Below are 18,973 nucleotides of genomic sequence, written 5' to 3'. Positions count from 1 at the left end.
CTGAATTTACTAGGCATTGTGCAGGTTGCATCACATGTCATTTCCTTTAGACAACAGTATTGCCTCCCACATTTTAGAACGCTGAATCGTAGCAAACAATGTCCAGGATCTAGGACTTAAAGCCCAGAAATCTGACTGCAGAGTGGGTGCTTCACCTGCTTATCACATTCTGTCTTAGGGAAGTCAACATGGTCTCCTGGGGATGGGAAAAAAGAAACAAGATAACTTGGGCTCCAATCCACCTTTGCCTCTAACTGGCCGTCAGACCTTGGACAAGTCACATAATCTCCCTGAACCTGGTTATACATAAAATGCAGGGCATGGTCCAGGTAGGGTTGAAACTCTGCCTGTGAGGCCTAGGAATTTGGAGGCACCACCTTGGTGTGAAGCAAGATGAACAGCTTTCCTTCTTCTGTATTCACACTGGCCTTCAACAGAATTTCATTTGAATGAAAATGATTCTGAGACTTTAAAAATTTTGAAACCACTTGATTACTCATCAACTTCTGAGGTTCCTCCGTCCTTAATGATTCTACAGAATCATTAGAGGAATGATTCTATGAATATTCTATGATTCTAATATTCATCCCATTATCTATTAAACTCTTGATATGATTAGATGTGAATTACACCCCAAACCTCAGAAATCTCCATCACACCCAATCACTTTTCTACCTTTCTAGAATAAATTTTTCACTTTTAAAATGGACCCAGACACCCCCTAAATTTTTACACGATAAATCCCATTTAAAAATTACTTCCCCCTATAAAATGACATTCCCAAGTAAATTATAATACTACCACAGCCTTACACTACTCTCCACTTATTTTCAGTAGTATTCAGCACAGACCCTGACAGTGACACTGTATAAGCACTCAAGTGACTACAAAATAAACTCACTCTTCAAAGATTTAAAAATCAAGTATTAGACAAAATGTAGGTTGTTGGGAGACTTCAGTTTTTGAAATACATAATTCTTACAGCACAAACACAATATTTACATCACAAGTTCTTTTTTACAAAATATGTGTGCCATTTTGAAAGAATACTGTTGAGATCCTGATCTAAATACTTGTCAGAGTTCAAAGAGGACTCATGGAATCTGGTCTCCAGAAATCTACTGCACAATGATATAAATAAAATATGGCTGAATGTCATACATAAATACAAATTTTCTATCCCGATCATCAGTCAACAACAGCCTGCAGGCCAAATCCAGCGGGTGGCCTGTTTTCATACAGCTATAAGCGAAATATGGTTTTGCCATTTTTAAAGGTTAAAAAAATGTTTTAAACTGACTAAACAATAAAGAAGTAAATGTAACAGAGACAGGTGTGGCCTGCAAATAACTCACTACGTGGCTTTTTACAGGAAAAGTTTGCTGATCCCTGCATTTATGAAACCGATTGGAATATACTGATGGGTATAAAAAAAAGACAACACTGTAAGGTGCCAGTACCATCAGCAGGACTCATTTCTAAAATGAGGCACTTCTGTTTGTCTATGTACATTTCCAAAACATAATTAATTACATCTGAAAAGTAGCTCTGCTACTTAACTCTAGCCCTTTGCAATTAGGCTATCATATAAAGTCACAGTATTCTTAGGGGCTAAAGTAAACAAGTACAAAGTATTTAAGATGTCAGTCACTGAGCTTCTCAGTAGTTATAAGTTATTTAAGCCCACTTAAGAGCCTTAAACATTAATAAAATTCATAATTTAGATATTGCCAATAGGTGATATTGCTGCATTATTTAAATATCTATAAAAACATGTTTAGACATTCCAATTCATTATTTAATAACTAGTTAACTTAGTAGCTACCTATTTTAAAAATGAGAAGTGGAAGAAAAGAAAAAACAAAAGACCAAAAATGTAAAACCATAGCAAAAGGCTTTGGAATGCAACATCGGGGTCTCTCCACAATCCCAAGCTGGCCTGGGCTTCCCACATTAAAGTTAGTTGGCAATGGTTGCCGTGGGAACGTGGCAGCTGTCTCTTGTCAGTGAGCCTTTTCATGAAAAGAATGACAAGTCCACGAGCAAATACTTTAAAGGTAAAACCAGTTCAGAACTATTCACCACACAAGTTTTTAGTGTGTTGGTTAAATAATCCCTGGTCAGGAGGCTATATTCACGCCACACAACGAGTATTGTACTGGATGTTTTTCCTTCTCTGGGCCAAGCTGGCCAAGCATCACATCATGAAGACATCTCTGCGATGTCAAGCTTTCAAATGCTCAGTGAATGCCGAGGTAGATCATTTTCAAATGAAGATCTTCTATACCCTGATCCGATCGGGACTTGCTTCTTTCTGTAGCCTTCTTCGGGGAAATATCTTCCGCTTAAGTGCGATTAACTAAAAGATGAAACAGAAAATAGATTTTAATTTCCATGTTGACGAACTTTAAACTTTCTGAGGGTCATAGGACCTTAACCATGCCCAATCTTACACATAAAAAACAGACTGCAAACAGTCTTGCTATTCCTCCCAAAACAAAATCAACCACTACTTTTGTTTGGCTTTATAGGGTCAACATACCTAGATGTGCCCACAGAATATTTAAACCCACAAGGATACAATTATTTTGGTCCACACTTCACTTTTTAAAGATCTATAGCTACAGATTTTTACACAGGGATTACCAAGCATATTTATTTTCGAGATATCTGTTAAGTCAGAATCTCTATTGATGGAAACTGACTCTTTTTAGCCACTAAGGTGCTGTCTCCAGGTTTGAAAAGGACTACATATACAAGACAGAATTCTTTAAAAAACTGTTAAAAACCTATATTAAAATCCTATCACCATTTTCCTCTATACTTAAACATAACAACAATCATTTGAAAACACAGGTAATACCCAATTTATGAGTGGGTTGCAAGATAAAAAGTTCATTTGGATACATATTTCTTTCTCATGGAAACAGTCTATTTATGATATATCTGAAACAGAAACTTGACCACCATTAAAATAAAGTTTTGATGAAAAAAAATAAATGTTTTTACGGTTTCAAGCTGGGACTCTACTGTCTACTCCTCCACCTGGAGGTGGAAGCAGGCCTTTGAACAAGCACAAGCCCCCATGGTGTGAGTGATGAGCTGGGACTCTGGGGCAGAGGAAGAGGCAACACTGGCCGGTTTCCCCGTGAGCACAGTAGAGGGTAAGGAATCTGATTCAAGTAGGTAAAGAGCAGGGTGTCAGAGAGGAGAGGAGATTCATTTTTTCTTCCCTTCTCTCTCCACCTGCCTCTTTGGTTCCCTGCTCTCTGCTGGTATAAATGACACAGAGGAAAGACTGATCCCCCTGTTCACTTTCACTGCCACCAGCTGCTCCTTTCACTCATGGTCCCTCCCCTGCCCCACCGCAGGCCGGCACCACAGGCTCGCAGGTTCCTCACCGGACTCCTGTTCTACAAGTGGGTACAACCTTTTCAAGATTCTTAAAAAGATTTTTACCTGCCAGGAACAATGGCAACATCTATCAAGAACAAGATCTGCATTCCCTGTAAAGCAGATGAAGGTTAAATTGCCTGCCCAATTCTCCATTTCCTGGATTTCCTTCCCTCCGTGGCAGGAAGCCCAGGCACTCTCAGTGCTTTGACCTCCTCCTCTTTCTTGGTTGTAAGTAAATTCAGTGTCAGTTTCCCATAAGCAATAGCTAAAAAAAGCTCTACTTAACAGCCACCTGGAAAGGAGGCTGAGACTAGGGTCGCTTGCCCTGTGCAAGTCAGGTCAGCTCAGACACATTTCCCTGCCTTCTGCAATCCTTTTCTTCAGAGCATTTCATACATGCGGCCTAATAAGGATTCTCTTGTCCCTTTCTTTTTACATCAGAAATCTCCCTCCTTCTCCTGGACCCTCACCTGAAGGGGGTCGTGTGTACCTACACGGAGAACTCTCGGCAATTCAAAGGAAATGTAAGTGAGAAAAATGAAGGCACTTCAGTCACTTTTAGAAAGGTTTTAAGAAAAAAAAAGAAAATAGTATCAGATGAGAAGGTCTAGGTAGTTTTTGGTTAAAAATACCTAGAGCTTTTCAGTTTTAGCTAGAAGCCTGCAAGTTAATCTATTGAGTTCCAGGTAAAAAAGAATGACAGTAATGGATCTAGAAGATAAATGAATAAATAAAATGCTATTATGTCTGATGCCTGAATATTATGAAATGTATTTCCCATATTGACATATAAGTTCTAAATCAGTAGAAGAAATACAAATTTTCTTGTGACTTTATATCATTTTCTAAAAGAATCAGATACTCATATGCCAAGAAATACTGTTTGATCCCCACAAAAAATCTGTAAAACTTACCTGTTCAGCAAAAAATGAGAATACAGTGAACATAATCAAAGTTGCTAGTACACAATGAGTCCAAAACTTCAACTTGTCTCGATATGCTCTCCTGTTCAGAGAGAAGAAAGCAATTATGTAGCTCTATGTATGGTTTCACTATGTTACTTAAGAGTTATTTATATACCATTTGATTGGGTTAGCCAAAAAGTTTGTTTGCTTTCTTCTGTAAGATGGATCCAGTAGTGCTTCGTTGTCTTTAACTTTATGCGAAACAAGTTTGTTAGACTGTATTGTGACAGTTCTCATAACAGCGTGCACTTAACAAAAACTTTTTAAAATTGGCAAATTTTTGTGTAGCCATTTTAATATTGCAGATGGAAGAAAATATGCAACATTTTTGGCATGTTATGCTTTATTATTTCAAGAAAGGTAAAAATGCAACTGAAACAGAAAAAAGACTTGTGCAGCGTATGGAGAAGGAGCTATGACTGATCGAACGTGTCAAACAAACAGGGTAGCCACTCGGAGGGCAGTGATGACAATGAAGAAGGCTCAGCAGATGGGCTCAGCCAGTGAGTTCAATAAAGAGTATATTTCAATGATTAAGCTCAATAAAAACTATCTAAGTGTATTTTACAAAGAAGTTATAAAGCAAGCAACACATTTAAAGAAATTTCATCACTCTGAAACAAAACACACACATGTATACGAACCATGAGCACTTACCATTCCTGCAGTTCATGCATATGCAGAAAACGGTTTCTGTACTCTCTGGGTAGCTCGAACTGGGATGGTACAGGGAACATGGATTCATAGAAGTCCCTGAGAACAGCTTTTACTGTCTGGGCATCTTTATGATTATGGTCAATGTTGTCATTCAGGCAAACAAACTTCCTGAAAATAACAGAGACCAGGTGTTATTGGTTATCATAAGGATGATCCTGACCTCACAAAACAAGCAAATGTGGGTTAATGTAGATTCCAAATATATTTTATAGTCTTTATTTCCCAAGATGTTACATTTACTGAAATGGTTCTCTGGGGCAATAGTGTTTTATAAAACTTTTCTTTGGATATTTCTCACCTATAAAACAGAACTAAGAAAGATAATCTTGAAAGGGGCCTTCTAGCTTTGGAATAAATTAATGATTTCTGTTTAGCATGTCCTCAATTAAGTGTTCAATAAATGTAGTTTACTGACTGGGTCATTTTGTTAGCAACCAGGGGAAAAAATGAATGAGTACCTAAAACCAAGTTCTCTGAACTGAAAATATGTAGGTAATTCAGATAGCCTTGCAGCTAAAGATTATAGTTTGATGATTTCTTAACATTTCTCCAACCAAGTTGTAAGATGCTAGAGCTCTGGCAAAAAGCAGATTATAGTAAATGCTTCCAGTGGTAAAAGATTACAGTGTAAAAGATTCCACTGTAAAAGGTTACAGTGGTGCTTCCTTACTGGTTTGCTTTAAGGCAAAAGTCACTAAACTGAGGGTCTATTACAACAGTAACTAAGGATATCACTGTTTTTGGAGTATACTTGCTAAAACCACACACCAAAAAACAAAAAAACCCAGCAAACTTAAATCTAATAAAGACCTCAGATCCAACTACCAATTTACAGGAAATACAGGAATATAGCCACATGTTAAGTGGGATACAATCAGAGAAACCCAAAGTGTAGGAAATCTATATGCATGTGTATACACAACATGTATAATACATACCTATGGATTTCTTCATATATACACACACAGAAAAATCATATGATTTAAAAAAGAGATTGAGGGAAAACCTATAGACTTAATTGCAATGAATTTACTTAATACCACTTCAAACATACAAACTTAAAAAACACATAAATGCTTATAAAAGACAATGGGGGAAATGCATAAACTGACCAGATAGTTTATCATATTAAGAAATAAATAATGGTATCCTGGTTATTTTAAAAGAATCCTTATGATTTACAGAAATGTATTAAAGGATTTACAAATAAAATGACACAATGTCTGAGGCTGACATGAAAATAATTAGGAAGTGGTGAAGGAGTGGGTGTGTTTAGAAGAAATAAGACTATAAATTGCTTACTGAAAGAGGGTGATGAATATGTGAAAGTTCATTATTCTGTCTATTCTCCAAACTTGGGGACTACTTTAGAATAAAGGATACTAGAGATATGTCGACCAAATACAATGTACAAGCCTTGACTGGATTCTAGATTAAAAACAAACAACAGCTATAAAGAACATTTGGAGGCAACCGAGGAAATTTGAATATAGGCCATTAGGTAGTATTATTTAGTCAATGTTAAGATTCTTAGATACGGGTTAATGGTGTTATGGTATAAAGGAGACTGATTTTGTTTTAGAAGGCTAAAATAATCAAGGCTAAAATGTCTGTATGTCTGCAAGTAATTTTCAAATGGTTCAGAAAAAAACAGATTAAAGCAAAATGTGTGTGTGTGTGTGTGTGTAAACAGATGAGAGATCAGCAAATATGATAAATGGCTGATAATTTTAAAATTTGGATGAAATATTTATGGGGTTTATAGTACTATTTAAAATTTTTTTTATCTTCGAAAGTTTTCAAAAACTTGGGAAAAATTAATGAAAGCATATGGATGAGATACAAGGTAGCTAAAGCAGACCCAGCAAATAACTCCCTTCTCCTTTGAAAGAGAACTTCCATTTTGCTTAGCATTTCTCCCCTTATATAAGCTGACTTAAAAAGAGGTGACTCGACCCAAACGGGAGGAAGCTTCTGACTAGTTAAGTGAATCCCTCCCCTTCACAGTGACTGGGGTAGGAATGGAGAGACAACACGTGACACACAGCAAGGGGCAATGTCTTCCTGCCTCAGAACAGGGCTACACCTGCAGGGACAAGCAGAAGGGCTGTGGCTGCCCCCCGTCCAGCCTGAGGATGAAGCCAGCACAAGCAGAGATGAAGAGGTCAGAGGGAAAAGCAAAGCCTGGCCCCTGCCTATCCCAGACTCCTTGTTAATGGGGAAAACCTGTCCTTCAAGTTCAAGTCAGTCAAAAGACTGATTTTCCATTCTTGACTTAACATAAGCCCCCATACAAAAGTAAAACAAAACACCTGAGAGTTAAAAATGATAAAATCTGTTCAGGGTCACAGGAAGTACAGTATCTGGGCCTGGCAGACACTGGCAGAGAAGCCTGCTTGCCCCATGTATTTTTAGGAAAACCTTGTCCATTTAAGCAACACGGAGGTCTATGAATACCCTCATCGAATAATCTCAAACTGGCACAAAGACAGAAAAGCATGGGGTACAACTAAAAACTGTAAACTCTCACATGGTATACAGACCAGTAATGACTGAGAGAGCAGATCAACAGTGGGAAGGCAAAAGCACATATTGAAGATGATACTTAAAATTATTTTGAAAAATTAGAACAGGGCATTCCAGGCAGAGGAAACAGCATGTGCAAAGAAAGCTACAGGCTGGGTGATTAATTATTGTGGCTTATAGTTTGCTTGACTTACGGGAAGTATTTGTCATTTGTAGGAAGTAAGCTATTTTACTGGATAAATAATCTCTAATGCTTATTTACTAAATAGCATTAAAGATATTTTAATTTTTTCTCAAAATTCAAATTTCTGCTCCCCCAAACAAGAATGAGATTTTTAGAAAAACTATGGCTTAAAATGTCTAGAGATTTTATATCTCTGATCATTTATAATTAAAGTCATAATTTAAATGAGGTGAAACTGAAGACTTCCAAATGCATGGAAAAGACTCAGATAAAAAATTTATTTTTATATCGTCAAAGTCTTTTTGGGCAGGAAACTGATAAAATACATACTTCCCACTAAAGTTCAAAACTCAGAAATGCATATTTTAACCCATTTCATCAAACTATCTAAGGCAACTATTAAGGGATGAGGCTGGATTTTCAAGACCTATATAAACCTGAACACTTTAGCCATCTTCAATGAATGACTGCAATTTACTGGACTGATTTTCACATTTACGGCAGCACATCTTTTTGTTCACAGACACTCTGAATTGCAAAGGTAAGTCTAATCACCAAACAATGTCTCTGAAAGAACTTTCTTAGAAATGCTTTGAGAGTCCCAGCTGTCTGGCCTTACCTCCTCCATGATATGGCCCCCCCTTAGCCTCACTGAACAGCTCCTGTCACTGGACTCTTAGAAGTCTGTGCCAGTCCCTCTGAATGGGGGGACCTTACCTCACCTTGCAACTGTTACTTCAAAAGCTACCTCCACCATCAGGCATTTCCACCTGCTCCGGACAGAATTAAGTCACTCCCTTCTCTCTAGTGCTGCTGCTATTTTTTCAGGTTTATTTACATGAATAAGGATAATTTTTAAAGTTATGGGAATTCTCTGTACTTTCTCAACTGTGCTGAACCTAAATGTGATCTAAAAAATAGTTTATTTGTTGTTCTCTGATTGGCTTATTTCACTTAGCATAATACCCTCCACATCCATCTTTGCTGTGGCAAAAGGCAAAATTTCCATTTTTCACAAAAGATTTTATTTATTTATTTTTAGAGAGAGGAGGAGGGAAGGAGAAAGAGATGGAGAGAAACATCAATGTGTGGCTGCCTCTTGCACGCCCCAACAGGGGACCTGGCCCACAACCCAGGCATGTGCCCTGACTGGGAATCAAACCAGTGACCCTTTGGTTTGCAGGCTGGTACTCAATCCATTGAGCCACACCAGCCAGGGCAGATTTCCTTCTTTTTTTTTACAGCTGAGTAGTATTCCATTGTGTAAATGTACCATTGCTTTTTTATCCACTTATCTACTGATGGGCACTTAGGCTGCCTCCAAATGCTGGCTAATTGTAATTAGTGCTGCAATAAACATAGAGGGGCATTGGTTCTTTTGATTTAGTGTTTTGGGTTTCTTTGGATATATTACCAGAGGTAGAATCCCTGGGTTATAAGGCAAGAACAGACTAAAAGCTGTCAGAGGGGAGGGAAGATGGGGGCTGGATGAGATAGGTGGAGGCATTAAGGAAAAACAAAACAAAACAAAACAAAACAAAACAAAACAAAAAAACAAACAAAAAAGTCCTCCATAGACCCAGATAACAGTATGGTGATTTCCAGAAGGAAAGAAGGGTGGGGGGGGGCGGTAGAAGAACGCAAAGGAGGGACAAACGGTGATGGAAGAAGACTAGACTTTGGGGGGGTGAACCCACAATACAACAACATACAGATGCTGTATCTATCTCAGAATTATACACTTGAAACCTATATAATTTTATTAACCAATGTAACCCCAATAAATTCAATAATATATAAAAAATAAAACTGACAAAAAGTTTATTAATTAAAAAAAAGCAGTACCTGGGATTTTTTCTTATATCATCCAATTGGCCAACCACATGAGAAACATTGGTACGAATCATTTTAAAAGCAATTTCTTCTTCTCCCATGATTTCAAACCTAATTATCAAACATATTTAAAGAGTGTCAATATTTTATGTGGAATGACAAACAGATTTTCAGTAAGAAAAACATTTTATGAAACTTGAACAGACTCAGCATCCTCTGAATGAGTGAGTCTTTCAGTATTATGAAAACAATGTCACATAAATTTTAAAAGAATACTTAATAAACTACTGTAAAGCCATGAGAATACCAGACTCTTATATTAATTATTCTTAAACTAAACAGAGAGGAAATTGTATGACTACTTACCTATATTTGTTTTTGTCTTTATACGCTTTGTGGATTTTATCAGTTACTGGTTTACAGTTGGTTACTAGACTTTTAGTGACGGGTGGCTGTAAGGAAAGACAGACATTACAACGGGGCCAAGACTGTGGCTGGGCAAGTAAAGCATTCAGCGTGGGTGCAGAATTTAAGAGGCAACCAAAAGACTCAGTAATCAAGAACATTTCTAAAAATCAGATTGGCGTACTATGGCCTACAGACTAACTGCCTGTTTTTGCAAATAAAGTTTTAAGTGGCACATATCTGCATACTAACCCATGCCATACACTACACTAACCAACGCCTGATGGGAAATTCCCATACATAGTTTGTCTATCTGTTCCAACAGCCCCTGGGCTGACCTGTCTCACCAAGAGCTGCTGCTGCTCGTCACACTGTGTCTCCTCACGGCAGGCCTTCATGGGCTCTCCGAGAACAGGAGTGAGGAACACGGTCCCTGGCCTGCACAGTGATCGCTAAATAAATGATTTCCTTCTTTCAGGAACTGCCTTACTACTCTTCTGTACATTAATGTACAAATGTCTTATCTGTAGGTAAGTATAAATTACTTATATATGGCTTGGACACTTGCAAGTTGGTAAAATCTTTCTTAAGTAACATTTTATTCTGATTATGAAACCAAAACTCTTCATTATAGAAAATACCAGTATGAAAAAAAGGAAATTGAAACCCACATATGATTTAATCTTTTGTCATTTCTATTACCTTTTGCAGTGTGTTTTATGCGTGCATGTGTGACAGTTTTTGGGAGTTTTCCATAGTTCAAATCATACTATGTATATGGTACTGCCTGTTTTTCCCCACCTAATTTTATCTTGTAAACATTTTTCCATATAGCCGTAAATATTAATTGTAAGCATCACATTAATGGCTATATTATATCCTTCTTCCATCAATTCTAAATGTATATTTTCCCCCACTTCTCTGAAACTGAGATGCATCTGACAATCAACTGTGTTATAATCATTTCAACTAAATGCCCCGCCATATCACGGTGTGTGAATCATCCACACCCCCTACTGGTCAGATCTAGAAAGTGCTGGCATCAAAGCAATTTAGCTTGGATGAAAGATGGTATTCAATGCGATGAACATTTCCTTGGTTAATGTTTAACCTTTGGACAGTTCTCCCAAGCTAATGCGAATACTTTGGGGCTATCTTCTGCCATCCTTAGTGAATAGGAGTCTGCTGACAGAATATAAGCAACTAATCCCATGAGTTTAAAATCCATTAGTTAGGAAAAAAGATATTCCAAAGCAAGATATAAAATATTCTGGATTATCTGTACTACTTCTTTCCACCAAAGACATATGCACATAGAGCCTGCTTATACTTTTTGAAATGCCAGACAGAAATGGTGTAAAGACACACTCTCTATTTTACATAAAAGAACCCATGCCACTTACCAGATTGGGGTCATAGTATGCTTCCTGAGTTGGTGGAATGTTGCTGAGCTGAGTGATGTTAGCAGGAAGCATTTTTGAGCAATTTATTAACATGTGCTCCAGACCCGTTAAATCCTAACAAAGCAAAAGGATAAACCTTCCATGTACATTATAAGTAATGATTGTGGCTTTAAAAATTAAAACTACATAGAGGTCTCCAAAATGTGTTTCAATGTTATCTTCAAAGAGAACCTGACTACATGATTCTAAAGACAAAAACACCCTATAAAGAGCAGAATGAGACAACGCGAATACAAATATTTCATCTTTGTTTCAAAGTAGATCACCCTGGACTGTGAGGCACCATTTTACACAAGACGGTCCAGGGGATCACCAGATGGGATGGCCTACAGGTGGATTCATCCTACCCGCTCCATTAGTGAGCTCCCTACTCCGGGGACTAACTAGGAGAGCCATGGCAGAGGGGGCTGTGCGGCACCGCAAGCCTGATTGAGGGATGTAGTCGGCCACCCCTGAATGAACTCGTCACAAGAACCCGACGTGCAGATATGGTCTGGCTCTTCTCCAGACAACACAACAGCCATCCCCATTGCAAGCCTAAAAGAAGTAATCTCAGGAAATGTGAACTTCAAATTTGGTTTTAATTCTGGCACAAAAATAAAACTGGTTGTGAACACCTTCATGAACTATTAAGAATTACTTTTACTTGCACAACACTGAAACATATAGGAGGAAAAAGAGAAAGTATTCCAAATTGAAAGTTTCAGCCCTGGCTGGCATAGCTCAGTGGATTGAGTACGGGCTGCGAACCAAAGCATCGCAGGTTCGATTCCCAGTCAGGGCACATGTCTGGGTTGCAGGCCATGGCCCCCAGCAACTGCACATTGATGTTTCTCTCTCTCTCTCTTTCTCCCTCCCTTCCCTCTCTGGAAATAAATAAATAAAATCTTAAAAAAAAAAGAAAGTTTCATTAAAAAATGCGGTAAAGTTTAGGGAGAAAGAATACAGCACCTGCAAACTTAAAGGCAGGTCATGAATTCTGGTAGCTAGTGTTCGGATTTCTCTGTCAGATAGGACACCAGACTGGTCAGTATCAACTTCATCAAAAACTTGAGATATATTCAGTGGCTGAACTGCACTCATGAGGTAATAAAAATAAGAGAAGGCAAACTGCATATCCTCAGAGTGGCGCACTTTGTGAAATGATGTCTTGTCAAATTCTTCAGGGAACCTGCACAAATATAACATATAATGAGCTTGTGATATTTAAAACATACAGCACCTGACGCTTGTAGAGTCAGCATCTTTTTTTCCTTTCCACCTTACACGATACCTTCAGCATGCTAGTCATCAAATACTGGAGTCGTAAATTTAGCACAGCAAAGGTGTAAACCTCAGGCAGCCCTGGCTCTGAGCGCATGCACACAACCCAGACACAAGCCCAGACTTACATGTCTTGCAGTTCTTGCATAACTATTCGGTCGATCATGTGAGGCATGTGGGCAGGGACTTTCCTAGATGTGAATCCGAACTTGCTGTTTAGAATTTTGTTTACATATCGGAGGGAGTCTGCAAATGTATCTTTTAGTTGCCTGCCAGTATGTTTGCTGTCAGTAAAGTATGCCAGTTGGGTTTTCAATGACTCTTCTTCCTGAAAAGAGAATTCCACGTAACACAGCATTATGTGTAGTATACAGGCATACTTTGGTTAACAAGAGGCAAAGGTGCCATTTTATATAATGTAATACCTAGTCACTGATGGCAATGACAGGCAGATAAAATTGGGACCCTAAGAGCAGGACAAAACTAGACTTTAGTGAAAGTATGCCCAACATTGGCTTGAGAAGAACAGCCGTGTGGTGAGGGTCTATTTATAGGATATTCTTCAAGGACTAGTCATTGAGCAGGAGATTTCCCAGCCAATTTGATGCAATATTTAGAAACTCTATTTACAGATAAATTTGATAGTACTTTTGATATGAAGTTATTTCTACTGATGATTTCAAGGCAGCAAGTACTTGAGTTTTAAACACAAGGATGAGAATACAAAACTGGTTTCACCATATAATCAAGTCAATATTATAAAATGTAAAGAACCCTATCAGAACCAGTAAGAGGCAAAACAACGAATGGGCAAACAACGTGAACACACTTCAAAGAAGTCAAAATATCTTTGCTTCTCAAAGTGATAAAAATGTGAAGACATTGGTAATAACTGGTGTTGGTTAGCCTATAGAGAAACAAGCAGTCTTACATACTGTCTGTAGAACTAGGAAGAGGCACAACATTCTAGCAGGGGTATCCAACCTTTTGGCGTCTCTGAGCCACGCTGGAAGAACAGTTGTCTTGGGTCACACATGAAATACACAAACACTATAAAAACTGGTGAGCAAAAATTGTACATTAAGTGAATTTACGAGTTTGTGTTGGGCCGCATGCAGCCTGTGGGCCGCAGGTTGGACACTCCTGTACCTAGTGGACATGTTTAAATTTGTGTGCACCTGACCCTTTAAGCTACCAATTCTACCTAGAGAAGTAATAACTTCCTCAAAAGTAAGTTACATATACAAAAATATTTACTGTAACATTATTTGTACTTGCAAACACTGGAAATAACTTGCAACTGTTAAAAAGGACAGTGGCATTGACTTGGGCAGTTTGCCTGCACACCAGGAGATCAAAAGGCAACTGCAGGGCAGTGCAAGTATAGTGTGATTCCACTGCTGCCAAAACATATACTATAGTTTGTATGTTTGCATAATCTATACAAAAGTACTCAAAGGACATCGACCCAACTACAGTAGTAATGATCTCAAGTAGGGCAATTAGGAAGGAGGAGGGGGACTTTTCTCTTTTTTGCTGTATCATTTTTGTACTGCTTACAATTTTTGCCACCAGCCTATAGTGCTTTTGTAATTTAAAAAAAGGGGCAGTGAGGAAAGAAACCTAGATGAGAATGCTGCAGTCACTCAACAATTAGTCAATGCCTACTGCAGCAGGTACAAGGTACTTCCCAAAGACAAGGACAGGGGTGAGACATAGTTCCCCTCTTCATCCGCTTTCCTTCTAGCCTGACGTGCACTCATGGGGGTGCTCTGTTCACCATCCAGCCTAGACCACAGGATGTTTCTTGGTCTATCAACTCTGACTCACCTTTCAAAGGTCAGCTCACAGGGTATTTCCTCAAGAATGCCTTTCCTGATGCCTCTATGCAAAATTAAGGAATTTTCTCCTCAGACTCCTTACCTCACCTCAACAGAGACACTAGTCCCAGTGCCACATACTCACCCACGAATCTGTCTCCCAACTTGCTCTTTGCGTCTCCACTAGCAGTGATTGACTGTGCTCTAATCATCCTGCCTTCCTCAGCAGTCAGCAGAGTGACGGCACTCAGGAGACATACAAATGCCACCCTGGCCCTGTGGAGGCCACAGTACAGGACAGAGAGCTTGCCAGCTCAGAGGCTTGGCTCACGCTGACTTGCTGTTGTGATGCTAGGGAAGCAAACGAACTTCTCTGCCCCTCGGTTTGGTCATCAGTAAAGCTGGAAAAATGTCAGATCTGACTCGTACTACGTACACAAAAGCATTTCTTGAAATCTTACTTGGGGTATGTCCCTGGCTGAATCCCTTGCTCATTCACCCTAAGGCTGTTCTCTAAGCTGTAACACAATAGTAGAAACCATTATAAACTCTTTTTATTATTAGGGCCGTTGAGAAAATTAAATGAAACCATGTAAGAAAAGCTTTTAGCTCACTGACTGGTGCAGGAGAAGTGCTGAATAAATGGTAGCTATTATGATATTATTATCACTTATAAGGTTATTTATTTTTCCTGAGCATGAGAAGGAATATGGCTGGGTGTAACTTACATCAAGAAGATCTTGAAAATACTTTTTTTTCTCCCATGGCAAAAACCCTGGGTAACTGTCTGTGTAATGCTGTAGTTTTCTTCCAGGTAATACTTCATTACCATATAAGTGATTTTTAGCACGGTCCTCCATTCTGTTTTTCTCTTGTTCTTTCCCCATGATTGGCTTTTCTCTCGGCGCATGTCTTTTCAGTGGAACAATCAGAGAAGAGAGCTCTTCTTTTGACACATTTCTGCCTCCTCTTTTTTGGGTCTGAGTTTCAGATCTAGAGCTTTCTTTGGTTTCCGCGGCCAGTGGCAGAGTCTGACGCCGGTAGTGGCCATTCACTTTTACCGTCCCTCCTGGAAAAGTGGACCTCTGTAATCCTTCAGGCGCTCCTAAGCTGTTCGGCAAGGTGCTTTTGTGAAGCTGTTTTACCAGTGGGGCCTCCAAATTCTCACTTCTTGCATCTGTTACGATAGCTTGGTTTATTTTTACTCCGGCATGCTGTGAGTTTACCAGAAACGACTTCAGCATCGCTGACTTGGACAGGTTGTATCCTTTCATAGTGATGTCTCCACGTTCTAGTTGCAAATCCAAGTTCTTGAGATGCCGCTGGGCCTCTTTTGGAAGGAGTGAAATATTTACCAGGGGAATTTCCACCTCCTCTTGGGGCCTCCCTGTTGTATTAACATCACGTCTCTTAATCTTTGGGGAGCGTCTTTCTTCGGGAATATCCTCAAATGGGATTTCCACCTCCGGAAGAAGTGTTACGGGGCTAACCAAAGCTTGGTAGGACCTCTGGGTCGTAGAATTCAGTTTCGGTTCCTCTCTTGTGTCAACCTCGACTGCTATCTGGATTTTGAACTCTTTGTCGTTTTTACTTTGAAGTGTGAGATTAAAATGTATGGTGGTTGCATTCATTCCGCTGTGCATTATGAGGTGGATGGTTTTCCACTTATTGGCTATAGAAGCGTGTCGAATTATTGGGTTGTCACTATAGGCGCCTTCGATTCCCCTTTTGGCTATTTCTGCAAAGCTGAAATAAGGCAGGCATTCACCTTTTGGAATAACATAGTGAGTCTGGTTTGGGAGAAGAGTCACTTTATATAATTCGTGAAAATGATCTAGAGGGAAAAAAGACAAACATGACTTTTAAAAAACTAGCCATTTGCCCCTCTTTTCCTTTAATTCTTAGGGGTTGAGTCTTCACTTTCTAATAGTGACTTTAAATGGACTTCCAAGGAATCAGAAATTCTACACAAGAACTACCGGTACGGGGCTGCTTGGACTGTGTGAGGCCATCGCTGTCATCAATATGGATCGTTTGCTGAGTCCAACTCACTGCCGAGATATGGCAGGATGCCTGACCGCAAATTCCAATGATCTACTTCCAACCTTTTGTCCATTAGAGAAAACGCAACTTTCTGCCAAAATGACCTCTGTTAATAAGCTATCAACAAGCTCCAGTATTCAAATCGTCCTTATTTAATACATTATTGGTCTTTTATTATTTTCAAATTAACCTATCATCTCTTGTATTTTCTTTTTTTTTAAAGATTTTATTTATTTATTTTTAGAGAGGAAAGGGAGGGAGAAAGAGAAACATCAATGTGCGGTTGCTGGGGGCCATGGCCTGCAACCCAGGCATGTGCCCTGACTGGGAATTGAACCTGCAATGCTTTGGTTCGCAGCCCATGCTCAATCCACTGAGCTATGCCAGCCAGGGCTTCGTATTTTCAACGAAAATAAATCAGCTTAGTGGAAAAAAAAAAAAAAATCAGACTGGAGTAATAAGGGAAAAGATGCAGCTTTAGTATTTACTGTTTTGTAAAGGTCTGTGTCTTTCTCTTACTTTTAACTTACAACTAGTTTGGATGCAAGGCTGGAAAAGGGATACACAGAGAATAATTACTTTAAATGAAAACGGTGACCCTAAACCCTCTCTACTGGCCAAGGATTTTTGTCCCCTTATCCTTAATATATTTTTATGACAATAAATATACCTTGCCCACAGTCACCAGCATCAAATCCACAGGACAAGACATTGCAGGCTTGGTCACAGAACTTATCAGCGAGCCAGGAGTTTGCGCATCCTTGATTACAGTAAGAGACACTGTTTATTCCTCCTCCAAACTGCCAGGGCTGTCCAACTCCAATACTGCCGGTTCCCCCGCCTCCTGCACCATAGCGGCTCCCTGCGCTGTTACCTGTAGAGGGAGAAGGGCAACAGAATCTTGCGGTGCTTATAAGCTAGAAAAAAAGAAAAGACAGCTCCTTACTTCTTCACAGTTGTTTTCAAGATTTGATGCATGAGTTTCCGTCTGAAAGGGTTCAGCCCATTCCTAAGTAGAACAGTTCATGCAGCTTTAGAAGAAAATAAGCTGACAAAGGGACATCACCCACAATAGGCTGGGCACTTACTAGCTGTGCAACCTAGAAGTGCAGGCCTCAAACTTTCTCAAGAAGGCACGTGTGGATGTGGATGGAGGGCGGAGAACTGGGAGAGATTACTCCAAACACTGTCACTGTCAGAACTGCCACATGTCCTCATGTGGAAGCTAACTTTATTATCCAGTGTGAATGTCCTGTTAGGGCTGAGGTCTCTGGACCACACAGATCCACTCTGCACATCTGTGCTCTCTCCCTGCAGCTGCTTGCACTTTTCACAAGTGCCTCTGGCAGGCCTGAGTGAAACACAACTTGAAGTTTTCTTTCCCCCAAACTTTTCCAAATCTGTTTCCTCATATGGAACATGGCAATGCTATCTGTGCATACACTTTCTCTTAGGTGACGAAGAAATTAAGATGGATAATGGATGTTTCATAAATTTAAATTCTTTATAAACTGAAAGGCAATAAATAAAAGCAAAAATCTTGTTATCGACAAGTCCAAACATAAGCACATAAGAACAAGAGAAGAGATGCTGAGGAGAAAAGACCTGCATTTCTTTTGCATCTCCGCCATTCGCCGACCTACCAGCATTTGCTGCCAGGAGCTCCCATAGAAACTAGTTACAGCTGTTCTTGCTCGAGTTTACATAACTAAAGGTAGTCCTGATTTTCATTTTTCCAAGTGCAGGGCCAGTGTGGGAAAATGCCCTCAACAATGGATAATATGAATAAGCTGGGCCACACAAGGGCACTAGCACCACCTCCATAAAGAGTCTGTGGATTACTGATTATTTTAACACACGAAAACGCTGAATTCCCTGGACACATTCAATAATGATTAGCGATGAAAAACTTCCATAAACAGAAGCAAATTATATCTGAACACAGCCTCACCGGAGCAATCACCGCCATCCCAATCACAGGCTGAATTGTTACAGGCCTTGTCACAGTAGCCGTCCTTGATCCAGGAGCCCGGGCAGCCCTCGGCACAGTTCGGCACAGGCCACGTCAGGTAAACCTACGAGAAAACCAGAGAGAATAGAAAACGGGTTCTGATGCTTTTCCCTCTCAAATCAGAATTCCTTTTAAAAAAAAGTGAGCCTCTGGAAAAGGTTAATATTTTCTACAGGCTGACGGCATTCATGTGGCACACTTTGCCTTAAGTTCTGCTCTTTGGATAATTCTTACTGAGCACATCTCCGCTGTTTATTACTCAAGGAAAGCGGACAAGGATTCAGCTCGTGGATTAGTTTCTCACGCCATGGTTTTATAATATATTGTGGGTGAAAGGGCAACCTGTC

General features: G+C 39.4%; 1 protein-coding gene across 1 annotated transcript in view; it reads right to left on the bottom strand.

The window, feature by feature from the left end:
* Positions 1–926: 926 nt before the first annotated feature.
* GNPTAB (N-acetylglucosamine-1-phosphate transferase subunits alpha and beta) overlaps positions 927–18,973 on the bottom strand; it is a 60,196-nt gene continuing 42,149 nt past the window's right edge. Inside the window, exons 11-21 of the mRNA XM_045826453.1 lie at positions 18,567–18,690; positions 17,286–17,489; positions 15,301–16,406; positions 12,881–13,080; positions 12,441–12,660; positions 11,430–11,543; positions 9,988–10,073; positions 9,634–9,732; positions 5,019–5,186; positions 4,311–4,401; positions 927–2,359 (exon numbers count right to left, since the gene is read on the bottom strand). Coding sequence (XP_045682409.1) covers positions 2,282–2,359; positions 4,311–4,401; positions 5,019–5,186; positions 9,634–9,732; positions 9,988–10,073; positions 11,430–11,543; positions 12,441–12,660; positions 12,881–13,080; positions 15,301–16,406; positions 17,286–17,489; positions 18,567–18,690 — 2,490 coding nt within the window. The 3' untranslated portion in view covers positions 927–2,281. The remainder of the gene's footprint in view (positions 2,360–4,310; positions 4,402–5,018; positions 5,187–9,633; positions 9,733–9,987; positions 10,074–11,429; positions 11,544–12,440; positions 12,661–12,880; positions 13,081–15,300; positions 16,407–17,285; positions 17,490–18,566; positions 18,691–18,973) is intronic.

Source organism: Phyllostomus hastatus, unplaced genomic scaffold (assembly GCF_019186645.2).
Source record: "Phyllostomus hastatus isolate PE091 unplaced genomic scaffold, TTU_PhHast_1.1 phas_scaffold_755, whole genome shotgun sequence".
In the NCBI taxonomy this organism is placed as follows: domain Eukaryota; kingdom Metazoa; phylum Chordata; class Mammalia; order Chiroptera; family Phyllostomidae; genus Phyllostomus; species Phyllostomus hastatus.
Note: the sequence above shows the minus strand (reverse complement) of the source record. Positions and strands in the feature narration are given on the sequence as shown.